Source organism: Lathyrus oleraceus, chromosome 4 (assembly GCF_024323335.1).
Source record: "Lathyrus oleraceus cultivar Zhongwan6 chromosome 4, CAAS_Psat_ZW6_1.0, whole genome shotgun sequence".
Lineage (NCBI taxonomy): Eukaryota > Viridiplantae > Streptophyta > Magnoliopsida > Fabales > Fabaceae > Lathyrus > Lathyrus oleraceus.
In genome coordinates this window covers 486,664,899-486,684,586 of record NC_066582.1, presented here as the reverse complement: position 1 = coordinate 486,684,586, position 19,688 = coordinate 486,664,899, and the positions used below count along the sequence as shown (strand labels likewise).

Here is a 19,688-nt window from a genome sequence, read left to right as displayed (position 1 = left end):
GTTGAGTATGGTCAGCGGTTGCATCAACTTGAGCAAGCATGTGTTGATTATAGTGGATTTATTAATTATGTGAAAGACACATGGTTGACTCCACATAGGCATAGATTTGTTGGAGCATGGATTAATCGAGTCCTACATTTGGGTAACACAACGACTAATCGGTACGTCTTATAATTTTATATTTGATTTTTTTTTTATGTTTTTTGATGTGTTATTTTCAATATCTGATATTTTTAATACTTGATATTTTCAATATCTAATGGTATTTTTTATATCTGATATTTTTAGGGTTGAATCTGCTCATTGGAAGTTAAAGCAGATGTTAGGAAACAGTATAGGTGACATGGTCAAATGTTGGGAAGCCATGAATAACAACTTGAGGTTACAACTGGGAAACATTAGAGCTTCATTTCAAAAGAGTTTTTACGAAGTTGAGAACGCGCACGTAAGTCCCTTTTATGGTTATTTGCGTGGTTCCGTATCTCGAGCTGCTTTGAGACGTATTGCTGAAGAGTTATTGAGAGTTGATTATGTTGGAACTAACAGGCAAATATGTGGTTGTACTCTTAGAACATCTTATGGGTTACCTTGTGCTTGTGAGTTAGGAAGATACAGAGTAGGTGGTATACCGATACCCATTGATGCTGTTCATGTTCATTGGAGGAAACTAACTATGGAAGTTGAGTTAGAGATAGGTGAAGATGATGGATCAGAGGTGGATATGACAGCTGCAATGGATGAGTTGTGGAGACGATTTAGGTCATTAGATGTTGTTGGGAAAAGGGCATTAAGGAGTAGGGTATGTGAACTAGCATACCCAACAATGACAACATTGTGTCCACCACCTGAGAAAATAAAAACCAAAGGAGGAGCGAAGAAGAAAGGGAAAAAACCAGCAGATTATGATGTTTATAGGGACCCTTCGTATCATGAGTATGTTGATAAGGCATCTCAATCTTCACAAAGGCAATCTCAACCATCACAGACTTCGAAGAAGATCAAATTATCAAAGAAGCAACCACAATTCATTGTTCAATTTCCTAATCATATTAGGTCATACATTGAAGATGTAGTTAATGTTGAATCAGATGGTAATTGTGGATTTAGAGTCATTGCATCATTGCATGGATATGGTGAGGATGGTTGGTCAATGGTTCGCAGAGAGTTGGGGTTGGAATTAATAGACAAGGATAGGTCAACTTTGTATGACAAGTTATTTTCTAATCGGTTGTCAGCTGTGAGAGAATCTTTGATGATAGAATCGTTTGGTTCACAGCCACCTGAAAAATGGATGAGTCTACCAGATATGGGTTACTTGATAGCCAATCGTTATAATGTTGTACTTGTCTGTTTAGGCAATCCGTGCATCACTTTCTTTCCGATGACAAGTTCACATTCACCAAATGTCTCTATTTATTGCATTGGTTTTGTTAACCAGAATCATTGGGTTCAGGTATGTATTTATATGACTTAATCTTTTAATTATTTTATGTTATATGACTTAATCTTTTAATTATTTTACTTTATCAGGTTAACATGAAAGAGGGGTTTCCATTGCCACCGGTCACATTAGATTGGAAGAAATTTCGTTCTCATATAGCAACTACTTGGATGCTAGGATTTGCAGGACGTATGCAACATTGGCAATTACTTACACCTGTATTAGCATGATTATGTAATCAAAACATAAATATGTAATCAAAACATGAAATCTATATTATTATGTCTATTATATTCAAAGCTTAATACATATAATCAATGTGAACGAGAAATATGCAAAGCTTCAAATAAATCAGAAAACTGTGGATCTTCCTCTTCAGCATTAACCTGTCTCAGATAGCGACGAATCAATGTAGATACACGAGCCCAATCAGGATCAGATGGCCCGGCGTCATATACAGGAACGGGTACCTCTCTAGGAGCGTCACGATGGGGAGGGACCAACCGTGGATGGGAAACACGATAATACCACTCCAGATAACCGTCTACTACCTCAGATGGAGTGGTGGCCACGGAAGATGAACCGATCACATCGACAACACTCTGATGGTAACTGATCCAATCAACATCAATATCCGTCGCCATCATACAATCCAGAGGTGGGGATGGAACATACTGCCTATACCCGAACTGACGTAAACATCTATCAGGCAAGTATGGAACAACTGTTTCACCCCACTTCAAACAGCCCCTGTAAAGACATATCTCATCAAATACACGCCATGCTCTATGATCCTCAAATGGTCGCCAGATGACGTCGGTAGGTGTCAGCTCGTCCAAAATAGGTCGTAAATCATCGACCTTCAGGACTCCCTGTCTATATGACCATCTCATCGCTCGGGGAAGACCACAGTTTCCAGCAGGATTCCAATTCTCCCCTCTTTTTCCAACAGTTGGAAAATACTCGTGAATCCAACACTGTTACAAAATAAAAACATAATAAATAAAACAAATTACGTTACAATATTTTTAAAATGAATCCAACACTTAATTAACAAAATTAAATTATATACCTGTAGGAGAGTAGGATATCCACCTAGCTGTTTGCAACTGTACATGGACGCATCTCCAAGATATCGGTAGAGGGTAACTAGTGCAGCTGCTCCCCAACTATATCCTGAACATCCATCCAAGTCCCTAAACAGGAGGAGGTATCGTGCCTCTACAAGTGTAAAGGTCTTATCAGCAAATATGGTGGAACCCACCAACATCAATAGATATGCTCTAGTCGCATATGCCCAGCTGGAAGCAGCCCTATGATGTACGAATATATCATATAACCACTCCAACTTGTAATACGACCCCCTGCAGCTCCGAACATGTGACTGTGCCTGACTCTGTGACACTCCTAGGTAGTCAACAACAAGTTCAACAGCTAGCTCTTCAGTCACATCCTGAGGACTCCAAAAGATACCCCTAATGGGCAAGTGAAGTAGACATGCGACATCATCTAAAGTAATGCTCATTTCACCAAACGGCATGTGAAATGAAGATGTCTCTAGATGCCATCTTTCCACAAATGCAGAGACAAGATTTGTGTCTATCTTGTTCAGACTCGTTCTCTGCAGTGAAGCTAAACCGGATCTAGATACCCAACTCTCCATCTGTGGTGGAAGAGCCAATGGAACCCTAGAATTCAACTTCAGTCCATGTCCGGCAATCTTCAACTCTTTCTTTGGTCCTCTTTCCTAAAAACAATTAAAACACATATTAGAAAACAAATTATAAAATATTCAACTATTATTCATTTTCAAATATAGTCCGTTTACTTACCTCACCGAACCATATATGTCGAGCAACATGATGCTCGTACTTCACCAAAAGCGATGTATCGTACGACCCTCCTGGATATCCAGTCGGCTCAGCTGCAGCTGCAGATGAAGATGCACCCCGGTCTAACGTGCGGACTGGAATCCGGCCATCTGCACCTCTTCTTCGAACCACTGCAAAAATAATGTAAAAAAAAATAATTAAAAAAAAAAAAAAAAAAAAAATTACGTACCGGAACACTTCAAAGAAGAGTTCCGGTACACATCATCCAAACCGGAAGACTTGAAGAAAGTGTTCCGGTATACAAGTATACAAACCGGAAGACTTTCTAGAAGACTTCCGGTTCAGTGTCCATAAAAACAACAAACCGGAACACTTTAGAGAAGTGTTCCGGTATACACTTTTCAAACCGGAAGACTTACTCTTAAGTGTTCCGGTATACAATGCAAAAACGCCAAAAAATTTTCTTCTCCGGAAGTCTTCAACGAAAATGGTAAAAAAAATTTGAAACGGAAAATATACCCTATTTATATGAGGGTATTTTGGTCAAAAAAATTTAAATGTAGGGGTATGGGTACAATTGTAGGGGTATAGGGTAAAATTTTCTGTTTTTGGATTTGACATAGAAAGTCCAGAGAAGGCAAACTTGCAAAAAGTCTCACTTTTGTCGATCCTAGGAGCTTATTTTCCCTCTTTAACAACATTCATTTCAAGGTTTCTTATTTCTACAAATTCCTTTGCCTCAACAGCCTCTTTGACCTAAATGATATGTTATGTATATTGGATCAGAGTTGTTACTAACTTTTTCAATCTAGATTTCCCTCTCTCTATATTGTCAATGACCACTTGACTTGCAATTAATATCCGCAATTTTATAAAGTTTTGTTTGATAATTTGAAAAAGAAAAGAATTAAGAAATTTGAAAGGAGATGGTTAAAGAAAAAAAGATAGCACTTTTTGATTATTTTTAAAAGAAAACTTGTGTAAAATAATAAATAAATCCTTGTTATTACTATATCTTTTATAATTAAACTATTATCATAGATTGAATTGAAAGGTTTATCTAATCCCTCCCATTTTTTTTTTTCAAAACCCTCTTCTAAAATTCTCCAAAACCCTATTCAATATTTTTTTCAATATGATATTTTCTTTAAAGTTAGAAATTTTGTCATAAAAATAAATAAGTTTTTAAACCCCGATCTTTCAAACTTATTCTTCCTTTTTTTATATCATTTTTAGGAGAGGAGGTGTCAATTGGTCTGACGCCTCTGTATATTATATCATTTTTATAAATAAAAAATGTACCGTTTAAGATAAAAGTCAAAATCAGATCAATTGATATTAATATTAATATGTGTTTACATACGAATACCATAAAGATTAATGTCGTTGACCGGGATGACCTAACCAACCTATGGTACCACATCCCTTAGCTACCCGAACGTGTTGCCCTAATCCACGTTGATGCGAATTAGTTCGTTGGTTAGACAGGAACATACCTAAAGGCAAAAAAAATAGAAGTATTGAGAGACTCGAGGCCTTATGTGGATGAGTGTGAGTAAAAAATGATAAGGATTTTATGGAAGTGATATCAGTTTGATTGTTGTAATCAGTTAGAAATGTTATTTTTAAATGTTGTGGTTGTCGCGCAAAAAGTCAATTATTGTATAAATGGTCAATTTTGTAGTCTTTGTACATGTATGGACTTTGAATGTGATTGTATAAAATGATATTTGATATTTGAATGCATTGACTGTTTGAAATGAATTGTATGGATATGAAAGATATTGAAATGAATGAACATGAATAACATGAATCAATGGACACAAATTTTGAATGAATTAAGATCTAAGGACCAAAATGGATAATGATTAGGACCTATCCAACGATTCATGGACCAAACACTAATGAAAATGACATGGAATAGACTAAGTGATGAACTTGACGAATACCTAATCATGAATCAATGGACATGACCATAACTTTGATGAACAATGCCAAGCATGAAACAAAAACTCTAGCAAGGCCCAAGATGTACAATGAACTAGGTCATAATCAAAGATTTATGGACCAAACAACAATGGCAATGCAAATGACATGAATGACATTGGCCAGATGAAATAGGTTAGACATGGACTAAGCATGGAGATATGATCAGATGCAATGCTAGGGATGAATTGAATCAAGTGGAAGTTGTGATGCCATGGAAATGGGCTTGAACCAATGAACATAGACAAGCAAAAGATGAACATGTAAGGCCAAGAAGTGAATGCTAAACATATCAAAGAAATCTCCATAATAGACCATGAACAAGTGGGCCTTAAATGGATCTTGACCAGGCAAGTGAAGCATACACAATGGATGATGCAACTGTTGGTGTAAGCCCTAGAAGCCAATACTTTTGGTACTTGTATCGAATAATAAAAGGTTTTTCTTTATTACGTTTGTTTAATAAAGTCCCTAGAATAGCTAGTCCGTTTAATGTATTAAGTGTGACTTAATCATGAGAACACATTAAACATAAGGACACTATTCTTAAAGTATCCGTAGTCGAGCTTTAGTGTGAAGTGGGATAACATTAAAGCATTAAGACTACTATGTTTGTAGACTGATGATCACATCTCATGGATCATGGATAAAGAGTTATCAAGTCTTAAACATAGGTATGAATATTAGGAGTAATATTTATACCGGATTGACCCGCTATGAGAATACTATATAGAAAGTTATGCAAATTGTCATAAGTTATTCTCATGGTGATAATGGTGTATACCACTCTTCGATCTGAAATCACTATGGACCCTAGATGTAGAGTCGAGTGTTTTATTGCTGATCCAACGTTGTCCGTAACTGGATAACCATAAAGACAGTTGATGGGTACTCCACGAAGCATGCTGAGGGACATGAGTGACCTAGATGGAATTTGCCCATCCTGCATAACAGGATAAATGTCTATGGGCCCAATATTGAACTGGACAAGAATGACACGGTCTATGCCTTGTGTTCAATATAGACATAAGGGCAAAAGGGTAATTATACACATAAGTATTATCACAGAAGGTTTTGTCAGATCACATGACATTTTCGTGTCTTGGGTAGCAGTGATGTGTTGGTAGATACCGCTCACTGTTTATTATGTTAAATGCGTGATTTAATATAATTGCCAACGTCACGAAAACCTACAGGGTCACACACAAAGGACGGATTGATGAGAGATAGAGTAACTAAGGAATACCGTAAGATACGGTGCCCTTAAGTGAATTATAGAACATCGTAAGGTACGGTGTACTTGAGTAGAATACGAAATATGGTAAGGTACCATGGGCTTAAGTGATTTTGGGCATATTAGAAGATATGGGCCAAAATACACTTAAGTGGGCCTTTTAGCTTGAAGCCCACACAAGTGGTTCTATAAATAGAACCCTTGTGCAGAAGCATTCATTGCGGTTGCATTATTTTCGTTCTCTCTCTCGTTCTCTCTCTCTCTCTCTCTCTCTCTCTCTCACTCAAAGCCTTCATTCGTACTAGCTAGCACTGAGATTGAAGGAATCCGTTCGTGTGGACTGAGTAGAGACGTTGTCATCGTTCAACGTTCATGATCGCTCCGTGGATCTGCATCAAAGGTTTTGATCGTCACAAGAGATCTGCACCAAAAGTTTCAATCGTCACAAGAGGTAAATATTCTATCACTGATCATGACCATTCGTAAGGATCTCTAAAGGAGAAAATTTTAATTTCCGCTGCGTTTTGGACCGCAATTCTCCTTCAGCAACAACCATCGTCTCCCTTCAATTGTCCTGGTCGCCCTCCAATAACTCAAACACAGCCCAACTACTCTGGCATGGGTCACGAACTCAATTATGACGGTAGCACTTCATTGCAGGTGGTAGTGATGTTCCTAGGTCCTAAATCCTCAAACACATTGGGTGAATCATCAACGTGGGTTATGACCACGCGTTCGGGTAGTTAGGGGATGTGGTACCAGAGGTCGGTTAGGTTGTCCAGATCAACAACATTAGTCTTTATGATATTCGTATGTAAACGCATATTAATATTAATATCAATTGGTCCGATTTCGACTTTTATCTAAAACGTACATTGTTTTTTTTTAAAAAATTACGCAATATACCAAGACGTCAGACCAATTGAGGCCTCCTCTCATTTTTTACACATGGACGCCAATTAGATTGTCAACACCATATGCATAAGCCAATCCAATTGACATCACCTCTTTAACTTAGAGAACAAACGCTAATTCATCTGGCACCACCTCTTCAAAGTGAGGTAGTTTGAGAATTAATCTAAAAAATGGATTATTTTGAGATTTTTTTTTGAAAAAGTGGATTAGTTGAGTAAAAATTTCACAAACTTTGCTTCCAACAAATGATAAAATCACAAGTATTTTTTTAATGATAAAATAACAAGTTTAACATTAAGCATATCTTTACACTAAGATAATATCACGATAATAATGGAATTATTTTGGCACAATCATATTAGAAATTAGAGCTCCTTTAAATTATTTTGTTTCAACTCATTAGTCTTTTAAAATTTTTTTATAACAATTCGGTCCTTAACGGTGATTTCTTCATTTTTTTTTCTCATATTTTGAACATTTATAGATGTATGTGTGGTATTTCTGTTTGCACTATATCATTTTTATACCATTAAAAATAACTGCATCCATAATTAACACATTCACTATATTAAAAAAGGATAACAGTACACATATTTGATAACTTAAATGATCAAGTTGTTAAACAAAGATTAAAAGACCAATATGTTAAAAAAAAATAATTTAAAGAACCTTTAAATAATTTTACAAATTATTTAACTTATCATGTACTAATATTCTCATACTTGCAGAGGAGAGTACACTATTACATTCAAAATTCCATCTAACTTCTACAAGAGATTACTAAGTTAAAAAATTAATGTTCTCATATGCAACCTATTGTTTAATATCTTACCAAAGTTTCATCCTAAGTTTTGGCTTTGGCCTGCAATTGTCTTTTTTTCTGTCCATCAAAAAAATTAATTTCAGGTGAATGCATTTGCATTTTGGTTTATTCAATCAAATACTGTATATTCTCTTTCTAACTTTATACTCATAAAAATGTCTAATTTACATTTTTTTTATATCTCAAAATAAATATATCTTTAAAATATCAATACAAGATTTATTATTTTTTTCCACTCTTTTCAATTATTCCGCTAACTATAATAAATAAAAATATTTTAGTAAATAATATTAATTTTATCATTAGAATCAACCGTGCAAAACTTAAATAAGACACTTATTATAAGATAGAAGAAAGATAATCAACTTTGTAACGTTCCGATTGACAGACAAAGGATCTAGAAGGAAAAAATATCAATATAACATGTTTAAAAGACATGTAATCAGAGAATTTTTTTTGCTAAATTAAACTTTGTCAAATAATTTATTTCAGCCTCAATATTCAAATTTTTATTATCTTACATGGTAGGAGACAAGAAATATAGTTCCCAAAAAGAAAAGGGAGATATGAAACCTTAATTGTTTTTTCATCCCCACAAAGTCGCTATGGGATTCATGAAAGGTTCTAAGGGGACCTCAGCTTCTTCTTGTGTCGGTCTACAGCACAAACTGTCCCAACGAACGTCTTCCTGCCAAAGACACGTAGGAATCAACATCAGGTAAAGGTAACATCCAAGGATTTACCTAACAACTAACGAAGGTAATAGCAAGGATATTGATGACATGAGATAATTTTAGCTAGCAAGGATATTGATGACATGGAATAATTTTAGCTAAAAAGAAGGAAAGATATCAAAGATCACCTCAGACATGTCATGGTAAAACCGGACAGTGAAGGTGCAGGTACACTCTTTGCTATCATGTACCCTCCTCTCGACTTTCAAAACTCGGGCATCACAGTAGAGGGCATAATCAGATTTTACCTGTGAAAAAACAATGGAGAGTCAAAAGAGTATCAATGGTTAGGGTATTTATGGATTAGTTCAAAGCAGAAAAAAATATTCATCTAGATGTTAGCGGTGCAAAAAGAATTTGATCGTGCGCACAAATACGGCATCAATCATGTGACGACTAGACACCCATTATATTTATGTAGTACAAATAAAAGTTTGGAATCCATTACCAGGAAACATAGTACAAGATGTCCTTCCTTCAACTTGTGACACTCGGAAGCTTCCAGTGGGATGGATCTCTCTCGCACCCCATCTTTCACATTAACCCATTCATCTTCCTCCTTACCGAATCCATGATATCGTACACGAGCTTCCTTAAATCATGTGTGAAAAGATACATTAGCTTCGATTGGTTGCCCATAATATACAAAAAGAGCATCTCTAAGTCAGAACAACCATCATAAGACAGCAGGATAACTTACACTGTTCACATGAATACAAATATAGGTTGCAGAATAATTCTTGACTTTTCCACTGTTTTTAAATGAATGGAAGTATGCCAAACTATAGTTTTGAAAATCATATTGGAAACAAAGTGTCTCACTAAAATGAAAAGTAAACTTCAGCATTCAAATAACTTATGAATTTAGTGGGACAATAATTCAATATTCATTTTTCATTTCCACAACTTAGTTTCTCACTAAAGTGAGCACATTCGAAGGTTCTTGCCTCGAGTTTCTAGACTCCCCTATCTTACAATGTTAGAGTTGAGGACCTGAACTACTGGTCCATCCAAGAAAGGTTGTGAGATGGCGCCATTTGATGAAGGTCTCATGCTTTTGTAATAGGTATGCCCTTGCCTAAGAAAGTGAGCTCTTCTGCTTGTAGAATCACACTATTCAGCACAAGCCTTCCAGAAGTGCACTTTGGCCAATGCATGTCCCCGTATAACGTGAGTTCGACCCGTGCAACTCCAATTCCTCCTGCTAAGGCGTGTCCAAACTCAAGAATAATTTTTTTTCTGATATGGACTTCTAATGTTTTTGGGATTTTGGGTTAGTTTTATAAGTACTCTTATTCATAGTACTATTTGTTTTTTTTTTTGCATTTTAGAATGCCTTCTCTTGAAGACAAGCTCATATCATCTCCCTAGTACTATTTGACAATGTTACTAAACTGCCACATTTGTGTCTTGAGTATGAGCGAAAATGGAGTGCCTGAGTTGAGCACGAAAGGAATTCTTGATGGTCAAAGTATTAGTCAGTTGAAGTTTTGTAACATTGCATTTTTGGGAAGAAGAAACGAGTCAGATTCGCCAAAAGCATACATAACACTAGGGGAACACTTGACTATCAGCACTATGATCTTTGGGACCATCTAGAGTTTGATGCGTAATGCAGGGGCTTAATGAATTGAAAGGCATCATAAAATTTGTTGTATTCCCCAACAAAATGGCATGGCAGACCAGATGAACATGACTATACAACAACAACCAAGCCTTGTCCCACTAAGTGGGGCCGGCTACATGGATCAACTTCCGCCATAATGTTCTATCTAAAAATCTTCCCTCTACATGTCCAAACTAGAGGGGTCAAAAAAGCCCTAAATGATAAAGCCCTAACAATTAGACCCCTATTTGGCCCCATTTTTTTAGGCCCCCTACTAAATCAATAACTCTTTGGCCCCTTATTTTTAAGCCCCTCATATTTTTGTTTTTTAAAGGGCCTAAATGAGGGGCTCAAAATATAATTTATTTAAAACAACATATTTTATTTTTTTAAATAAATATTTTTGAAAACTACTTTTTTTCGAAAAAAACCTTATTTTTTCAAAATTAAAAAAAAACATTTTTTTTAAAAAATAAACATAATCGATTTTTTTAAAGTATTAAAATTTTAGTTTTTTTAAAAAAAATTGATATTTTTGAAAAATGAATAAATAAATTTTTTTCGTAAAAAAAACTGATTAATTTTTTAAAATGAGAAAGGCGGTTTTTCTTTAAAAATAAAAAATCAATTTTTTTCGAAAAAAAAGTCAATTCTTTTTTAAAAGAAAAAAATATTTTTTTCGAAAAAAAATATCAATTTTATTTTGAAAATAAACAATCGATTTTTTTCGAGAAAAAAGTCGATTTTTCCTGAAAGTAAAAAATATGATTTTTTTTGAAAAAAAAAATCAATTTTTTTTATATATAAAAAAAGATGATTTTTTTGAAAAAAAAAGGTGATTTGTTTTTGAAAAAAAACCCGAATTTTTTCGAAAATAAAAAAAAAACTGACTTTTTTAGGAAAAAAAAGTCAAAGTTTTTTCTAAAATAAAAAAAATCGATTTTTTCCAAAAAATTAAATCGATTTTTTTAAATAAAAAAGTTTAATTTTATTTGAAACAAAATCAAATTTTTCCTAAAATAAAAAAGTTGATATTTTTTGAAAAAAATGATTTTTATGAAAATAAAATAATAAAATAATTTTTTTTTTTTAAAAAGTCAATTTTTTTTCTTTAAAAAGTGAACATTAAAAAATGATGGGGCCTTAAGACTTTATTTGAATTTTATGGGCCTTTAGTTTAGGGGGCCTATATATTTTGGGGCTCATTTATTTTTAGAATTTTGGACCCCCTATATTTTTGGGGCCTTAAAAGTTAGACCCCGACCCTCTAAATTGACGGCTCTAGTCCAAACCACCGAAGTCTATTCTCCACAATTTTTTCTACTACAGATAGACATGACTACTATAGTGAAAAAATTTAGATGCATGATTTCTTATGCTTGTTTGGGGAAATCACTTTGGGCTGAAGCAGCCACAAGTTCAACTTGTTTTCTCATAATCAGCTTCCCTCAAGTACTATTGACAAAAAAAACCAACTTGAGGTATGTTCTGGTTCTCCTGCTGGTTATTCTATATTTTATTTTCATCAGAAAATTAAACATATATTAATGAATTAATACCCAGCCTCGAGATGTGACACTAAGCAAGGATTACAACTCCCATTCACCTATCAAAGGAACACAGTAAGATAAAAAACAGACCCACATCTTAAAACACAAACTTTACCTCCACACACCTCCAACCGAACTGTGCATGGGAGGCAACAAACTGCCCTCCTATTCTGATTTGAAAATTTTCAGTTGTCCTACATATGTTCATGTTGTTAATAGAAAACTAGAACCTAAAGCTGTTTGAAGTGCCCTTGGCCATGAGTCAGATGTTGAGGGATGTAAATTGTGGTGTACACAGCCAAAAGATTATAACTAGCATCACATTATTTTTTGTAAACTACTATGTTGCAAGATTTGTCTACTATCAATACTAGTGGTTAAATTCAACAGATAGTTTAACTCACTATGTTGAGAGCGACAAAATAGTTTATATACACTATGGCAGCCTAACATGCACAATTCAAAACCAAATTCAAATGCAAAAAAAAAAAAGCTTAATAGTCAGCCGCCATTATTTAAGCACAAAAAAGAAGTAAATATAAAGATGGGTATTTTAAGTAAAATAAAGAGTGTTGCAGGCATGAAAGGAACTATTGCTCCTTTACTAATTAGAAATTCAAAACAACAATTCAGTTTCTTAACAAAAAAAAATACAAAAGAAACTTACAAGTTCGCCTGTGCTTAAAACTCTATAGTTTAGAAACATTGCAACATCATGCCTGTAATTGAAAAAGAAGAAAAAAAACACCAAATGGTGGGTCAGTGTCTAACTAACTAACTAATTATCTAACAATAAATGCTTAATGGCACAATATGCCTAATTATCACGTAATCCAAGATATTTAAAAATGCCACAATGCACAATATGCCTAAACTCAAAATAGAACTGCAGCTTAATCAGAACTGTGTTTCTCACCATGCTTTGTCTTTTATAGATATTGATTCAAAACCCAATTCTGACAGATCTTCTGCTTTAATACCTGGCATTATGTGTTAAGAAACAGAAATCACAGAAAAGTAAATAGCAGAAAAAAAAGGGATCATTGGAAATATGAAGCTGCTTGTATTATTGAAAAAGAAGGATAACTGGATAAGTGTGAATATCCCTAATGCTTACAAAGCCATGCTCCTATAGAAACGATGTTATCTGCCCATAACTATCACAGAAAATGCTTCTCCAAAAGATTCCCCTCCCGTCTCTACTGTCCCTATATAACCCGATTCTCTTACACAAATAGCACTCTTTACCTTACTCTGCCACATCAACATTTTCCTAACACAGATTTCTACGCCGTGGGCTAGGAAGTAGGAGCCCACAGTTGGGATTCTAACACTGATCAGAAACTCTAATTATACTGTGGAATTTTTAATTATAATTTATCCACAGATCTGCACCGACTATACTGATCATCATTTATTAATTTTGCATTGGCCATCATTCCTCCCGATTGCTTTCTGAAAATAGGCTAAATTTGTGTAGTTTATAAAACTGTGATAGTTATTATCATTATTACTACTATTATCAGGATTTCTTTTTTGGTATGCTATTATTATTTTCTTCAGGTGCCTCACTTTTTCAAAACAAACTGGACATGGCTACTGAATTCTATGAACCTATGATCTACAATTTGCACAGCTAAATAAAAGAAAACATGATTAAGTATAACAACTGCAGATGTTCAATGATTATATTTCCATTAACAAAAATTAAGAATCGTTGTTTGGCATGAAGAAAACTGAAAAGTATAATAGTAATTAGTCAAAACATGTACAATATTGTTGTTACTTGATTTGAAGTAAAAACAATATCGTCTTCAATCAGGGGCAGACCTTTGTTAAAACTCCGATATGCAATAATGCTATAGTGCCGAAATAGCAGCTATTAGATAATATTTATACTAAATTACCTATCACGGAACAATAGCGGTTTGTCCAAATATTGGTACGCTATAGCGCCACTATATCGGCTATTTAACAGCATTGGTTAGGATGACATTGATATAAAAGCCAAAATTATTTATAACTAAGTTTAATATAGAACTAACGAATTTAACAAAAGCTAGTTCATGTGGTTTGATCACTGACTCACTGGTTAGCACAATAATAATCACATAATACATTGACAGAGTTGACAATATCTAAGTCTAATAACATCATTATTTATAACTTATGACATGTGAATAGAATAGCAATTCATTCAGAGCATATTCAGTCTCTTTTCATTCTATCTAATTTTCTAACCTTATTTAGTTTTACCATTTAGTTTCCGCATATCATCTTTGTCAGAACTAACGGGGTTTAACCTAAAGCAAATGAATGCTAAGTAATGACAACACAATAAAGGTAACAGTGACAAAGAATTAAAATGAGAATGTGTTCCAATGTTTTATTTCTATCTTCCTTTTTTGAATTCATAGCAACATTAAAACCAAAGAGAAAAAAAGGACAACCTTTTGGATTCGGAGAGATCTTATGTTCCTTTCTTGAAGAAGATTCATCCGAAAGATCAACGTAAAGATTCAGCCCCTCATGTGATGAAGCAACTAGACCCGTAGACTCTCTATGTTTATTATGAAACCACTGCTGCACCTGAAACCCATAACAGCCAATACATCATCATAACATCATGCTACAATTCATATACTACAAAATTTGTCAAAAAGATAAAGAAAAAAGCATTACCAACCTGTTCCCATGATAAGGATTTTTTATTTGATAAGGAACTGCAAAATCAAAGCATGTAGATCAGTTATAAACTAGTGATCTACGAAGCACGCACACCAGAAACAAGGACACTAATACTGACAATGACACTTTGACACAAGTAATAATTTTAAAAACTGAATAATTAGACGTTGACACATTTTTTCAGAGATGTCGGTGCTGATACAGTGCTAGTAATCCTAAAAAACTCAATTGACCTCAAACTTGTAGCAATCTCCTTGCAGAAACTCTGATCAAGTGATTTATCTCTAGCACCATTATAAGCTCTTTCCAATTCCAGTATCTATAAACAAGGATGAAGAAAAGGGAAATTGCTAGGGTTAGTTAATAAACGTTGCATGCAATGAAATTGAAAGCAAATAGAATATTGATAGCTTCAAAGTTAAGTCTAGAACACATATAGTTGAATTTGAATAGTATGATACAGAACGGAAATTAATTACCTCATCCATAGAGAGGTTAAGGAACGGTGATTCGTTTGAAGTTACTAACTCTTTCATTGCTTCAAAGTGTGAGAGAGATGAATGTGTTTGTATGTTTCTAACGGCGGCAGAATCCAGTGCCGACGGCCGACGGCCGACAACCAACTCCGGTAGTTTTCCGAGCAGTTGAGTTTCAGACTGCACCACCAAATTGAAGAGGTACGAGGACTTGTACGCTGAGGTCAATAAATATTGAAACTATATATTTAGTAAACAGATTTTCCGTTAAAAAAAACTAAACTTTTACCGTTAATTTTTAATATATTTATTTATACGTGTTTACATCCCTTTTTTACCGCTTATTTTTTTATTTAAAATGTTACTTTAAATAATGTTTGAATTTAAAATAATAATTTTTTTATACATTTTCATTTATTTTTAACTTGTTATTTTAATTTAATTAAGTTTTAGAGTATTATTGTAAGAAAATGTGGAAAAAAAAGTAAAAAAGAATATGAGAAAGAGGAGTATGCGGTGATTGATAAAAGTATTATAATGGTTTGATCATCATCAATTTCATGTTCTTTTTTGATTTGTTTAAGAACTCTATCATTCGTTTTATTTCATAGTGGATAAGAGTTATAACAATCTCTAGAAAGATCCGTAATTTTTGTTGTATTGTGTTCCCCACTATTTATCTTTTAAATATATATAAATATCTATTTTGCCTCTCAAAGTTAAAATAAAAAATAAAGAAAATATTAGAGAAATAGAAGAGAAAGAGATATATGTAATTTTTTCTAGAAGTGTTATAAACATTTTTTTAACATTATTTCAAACATTCACTGTCTTGTGAAGAAAACACATGAAGATAAGGGTGTCTAAATTTGAATCAATTCAATAGAGAACTGCAAAGCAAACAAAATCAAACTGAGTCCATAAAAAATCGCAATTGATTCGGATGTGTTTGGACCATTTTTTAACAAAATTGCGCAGTTTGATTCGCGGTTTGTATTTTACAAACCAAAATAAACCAAACCAAACTGTATTATATTACAAATCAAACTTCACTTATCTCACATCCAACCAAAAACTCAAATTTGTTATGTCTTAACCTTACAAATATTCTCTTACACACACTTATGATTTTAGTTTCAACATTCTCAGATCTCTTATAGTAGTATCCCACATTCTTCTCATCTTCTTTGTCATGTATGTCTCACATCTTCTACTCTAATCTCTCATCTCATATCTTCTTTATTTTTCATCTTTTTATTTTTATGTTATTTATTTCTCTTTCAATTACGTTTTATCGCATTATTCTTCTCTAATCTCGCATCTCTTATGTTCTTTATTTTTCATCTTCTCTAATATCTCTTTTCCTCTGTTTTTTATTTTTTATTATAATATGCTACTATTTTATGTTTTTTATTTCATTTTTATCTAATCTTATTTTTGTATATTGAATGCGAAATTTTTGTTTAAATATGATGAGTTTGGTTGTTATTTGATAATGTATGAATGACTAAACACAAAGTTATGTTGTTATCTATAGATGTATGAATGACTCAATAAAAATATTGTAAAAAATCGAATCATTTGTATTAACTCAAACCGCATTTGTTTGGTTTGATTTTATTTTATTTCTAAAATCCAATCGAACGACATGTTTTTTTCTCTTGTAATTCAGATGATTTTTAGCATTAAAATCACTCAATCCGCACCGCGAATATCCTAACATGTGAGTCTCTCGTTTTAAAAATCAATTTCACATAAAGTAGTAGGATTTAAATGTATTAAACTTTAATTTTTTTCTTATCATTCTTCATTTTAAAAGATTCAAATATCCTTTGATTTTTTTTATGTATTATGTATTAAATTTTAATTTATTTTACATAATATTTATTTGTTAGTTCAATATAATAAATCCTTAATTTAATTTTATAAAATTAAAAATATTTAAACTTGTTCAAGCAAATGTTTTAATTAATTTACAACATTATTTAATTAGTTAATAAAAATATTGTTTAAAAAAAGACAATTCTGTAATAGAATTTTTAAATATCAAATACTTGCACGAGTCAAATTATTTGTTACAATATATAATATATTTAGATACATCAATAAATTTAAAATAAATTATTTAACTATGAAATGAATCATATAGTATAAATTCAATTGTATTAGAAAAATTATATAAATAAAATTTTGGTTGCGTATGAAATATTATGAGAATTTATTAAAAAGATAAATTAGGTATACTAAGATATAATTTTCACTTTTAATAAGAGACAGATAAGAATCCATGATGTTTATATGGACAAGAAACAGAGTTGTTGCACAATGCAATAAATATTCTTTGAGGTGTTTAGCAAATCCTATACCTTATTTGGGGTTATTTGATGTTTTGGACGGGTAAAAGGTGGCTTCTAGTCCCACATCATTTTCTCTATACAAATATTTAGTGTTTAGGTATATTAAACAAATAACACAAGATAGTAAAATGTGGGCTGGGAAGAGTTTATAAAGATTTGGGCCTTAATCTCATAAAAATCATTTTTAAAAAATGTTTTAAAATCATTCTAAATGATGTATTAATTTTTTTTAAAATAAACTTAAATAAAATTATTAATTTATTATTTAAAAAATATTAAAAATAAATTATCGGATAATATTGCCAACTCATTAAAAATATATTTTTTATTTTAATTATCATTGTCACGTATATAAAATGAGAGAATTAAAAGTTAAAAAACATCAAAGTAGGAGATCAAAAATGCATTTAAACCTAAGTTAAATTATAAAAGTAAATATGAAAATTTTAAAACAACCTTATAGAAATATTGCTATCATCATCATCTGACATTTTTAACAGCCGCATATTATGAAACTTAATACATATCTCAGAGCATAATATCAAACTAACTACGTTCTCAGACATAATCACAAATATAGAATAGTCTCCTAATTACCGGCAGAGCTTATGCCTTATGCTTAAAGATTTATGCATTCATATTAATGAAACAAAAAATGTGATATATAATATTTACATCAATTTGAAATGTATATGGAAGGCACAAATCTCTAAATAATAAGGAAAAATTATATTGCAAAATAATCATACCTTTAGAGAAGCATATTGATATCAAATAATCAGCTTCTTAATGCCATAACCCTAAAGGCTTATCAAATTTCTATTGTTTACAAAGAAAAGTGAAAGGGTATACGAATACACTTTCTATGCAATACTAGTCATAGTCACCTGAAGAGAAGATATCCTTACAGTCTGGCATATTCCTCTCGTGTTTATTTCAAGGACATTAAATCCCCCAAAAATCCAACTATTCGAAAACAAGAACACAATTTTCAGATAAAGTAATTATGACTCGTCTTTAAAATCATAGTAGAGCTGCTAGGAAGATTTAGAAGTTAAGTTCGCAATTCAAATATGATATTAGGTTTTTGATTTTTAATAATAATTTTAGTGAGTCAAATGACATCTCATAAATTTTAAAGACTAAAATATCACAAGAAAAAATTAAATCAAAAAATCAACCTTCTATAACAAAATATCATTGTTGGGTTGCAAAAGTAAAATAAATTTTCAAATAGCAACATGTTAGGAAAAATTAAATAGTTTTTAAACAAAATAATAAATGGGTTGCATCATAGTTAAACTTTTCTACAAAGTTTAGATGAAAGGAGATGAGTTGTTCATTAAACCACCTGATCCTCTTCGAGGAAAAGAGTTATCTTAGCTCCCTTTCCAAGTTTCTCACCATTAACATATCTTGTAATAGTGAAGGAGTCACCCAATTTTGTTGCTCATCATCATTGTGCTTAGTGGTGACAATGACTTTCTCTAGAACCAGGTAAGTAAAGTAGAATCCAACATCAAATTGATTAATCATGGTAACACCAACACTAGTCTGCAATGACTCCATGAACTTATTGGTTTCGGATCTCGCAATAGTACCCAAGTTGTTCATAAAATCTTGAAAAAAATGCAAAATAAGTACTTCCAAAAATAGGTTTTAAATTCCGATTGAATGGTCTTTGAGTGCTGTCGTGGCGCAAAAAATACCTGAGCGGAAAAACGCTTGAAAGTAATGAATTCTCCACCAAAGTTTATTTTTAAAAAGGAAAGTGTTAGCATCCTACGACATCCGTTTAAATAACAGTTACCTCTAATTAAATTTGTGAAAGGTAGTTTTAACCTTGATGCATTTGATTTCTCCTAATTATTAGGACATATTTACAAGAAAGGGGAAAAAGATATTTTATCAGGGTGTTTTACAAGATGTGACTCTTGCTCCTATATATCTCTCGATGCAGTGGAGAATTCAAAGCTACGTGGTTCTTAGTAGAAAAATCTTGTTCATTGGTTCATTTTAAATAAAAAAAGATTTTGATCGTGCTAA

The 19,688-nt window shown here is 32.6% G+C and overlaps 3 protein-coding genes across 3 annotated transcripts; 1 reads left to right on the top strand and 2 right to left on the bottom strand.

The window, feature by feature from the left end:
* The first annotated feature begins 884 nt into the window (after window positions 1-884).
* Window positions 885-1,772, top strand: LOC127076488 (uncharacterized). The gene is made up of 2 exons (XM_051018154.1): window positions 885-1,453; window positions 1,531-1,772. The coding sequence occupies exons 1-2, from the start codon at window positions 1,151-1,153 to the stop codon at window positions 1,669-1,671; spliced, it is 444 nt and encodes a 147-aa protein (XP_050874111.1). The 5' UTR covers window positions 885-1,150; the 3' UTR covers window positions 1,672-1,772.
* LOC127076487 (protein MAIN-LIKE 1-like) lies at window positions 1,694-3,813 on the bottom strand. Its single transcript, XM_051018152.1, has 4 exons — window positions 3,693-3,813; window positions 3,274-3,443; window positions 2,514-3,188; window positions 1,694-2,418 (listed from the first exon to the last, which is right to left on the bottom strand). Coding segments are annotated over exons 1-4 (1,509 nt in total). The 5' UTR covers window positions 3,694-3,813; the 3' UTR covers window positions 1,694-1,755.
* Window positions 3,814-8,670: 4,857 nt separating this feature from the next.
* On the bottom strand, window positions 8,671-15,524 carry LOC127076486 (protein SAWADEE HOMEODOMAIN HOMOLOG 1). Its single transcript, XM_051018151.1, has 9 exons — window positions 15,289-15,524; window positions 15,043-15,128; window positions 14,808-14,844; window positions 14,572-14,710; window positions 13,038-13,101; window positions 12,789-12,840; window positions 9,414-9,557; window positions 9,094-9,213; window positions 8,671-8,919 (listed from the first exon to the last, which is right to left on the bottom strand). The coding sequence occupies exons 1-9, from the start codon at window positions 15,343-15,345 to the stop codon at window positions 8,818-8,820; spliced, it is 801 nt and encodes a 266-aa protein (XP_050874108.1). The 5' UTR covers window positions 15,346-15,524; the 3' UTR covers window positions 8,671-8,817.
* Window positions 15,525-19,688: the final 4,164 nt, after the last annotated feature.

Coding starts and splice junctions, on each gene's coding strand:
- LOC127076488 (XM_051018154.1), top strand. CDS start 1,151: ATGGTTCGCAGAGAGTTGGGGTTGGAATTAATAGACAAGGATAGGTCA. Junction 1,454..1,530: donor ACCAGAATCATTGGGTTCAG/GTATGTATTTAT, acceptor TTACTTTATCAG/GTTAACATGAAAGAGGGGTT.
- LOC127076487 (XM_051018152.1), bottom strand. Junction 3,189..3,273: donor GACATATATGGTTCGGTGAG/GTAAGTAAACGG, acceptor AATTGTTTTTAG/GAAAGAGGACCAAAGAAAGA. Junction 2,419..2,513: donor GATATCCTACTCTCCTACAG/GTATATAATTTA, acceptor ATTTTGTAACAG/TGTTGGATTCACGAGTATTT.
- LOC127076486 (XM_051018151.1), bottom strand. CDS start 15,345: ATGAAAGAGTTAGTAACTTCAAACGAATCACCGTTCCTTAACCTCTCT. Junction 14,845..15,042: donor GAGATTGCTACAAGTTTGAG/GTCAATTGAGTT, acceptor TTGATTTTGCAG/TTCCTTATCAAATAAAAAAT. Junction 12,841..13,037: donor TCTATAAAAGACAAAGCATG/GTGAGAAACACA, acceptor TTTCAATTACAG/GCATGATGTTGCAATGTTTC.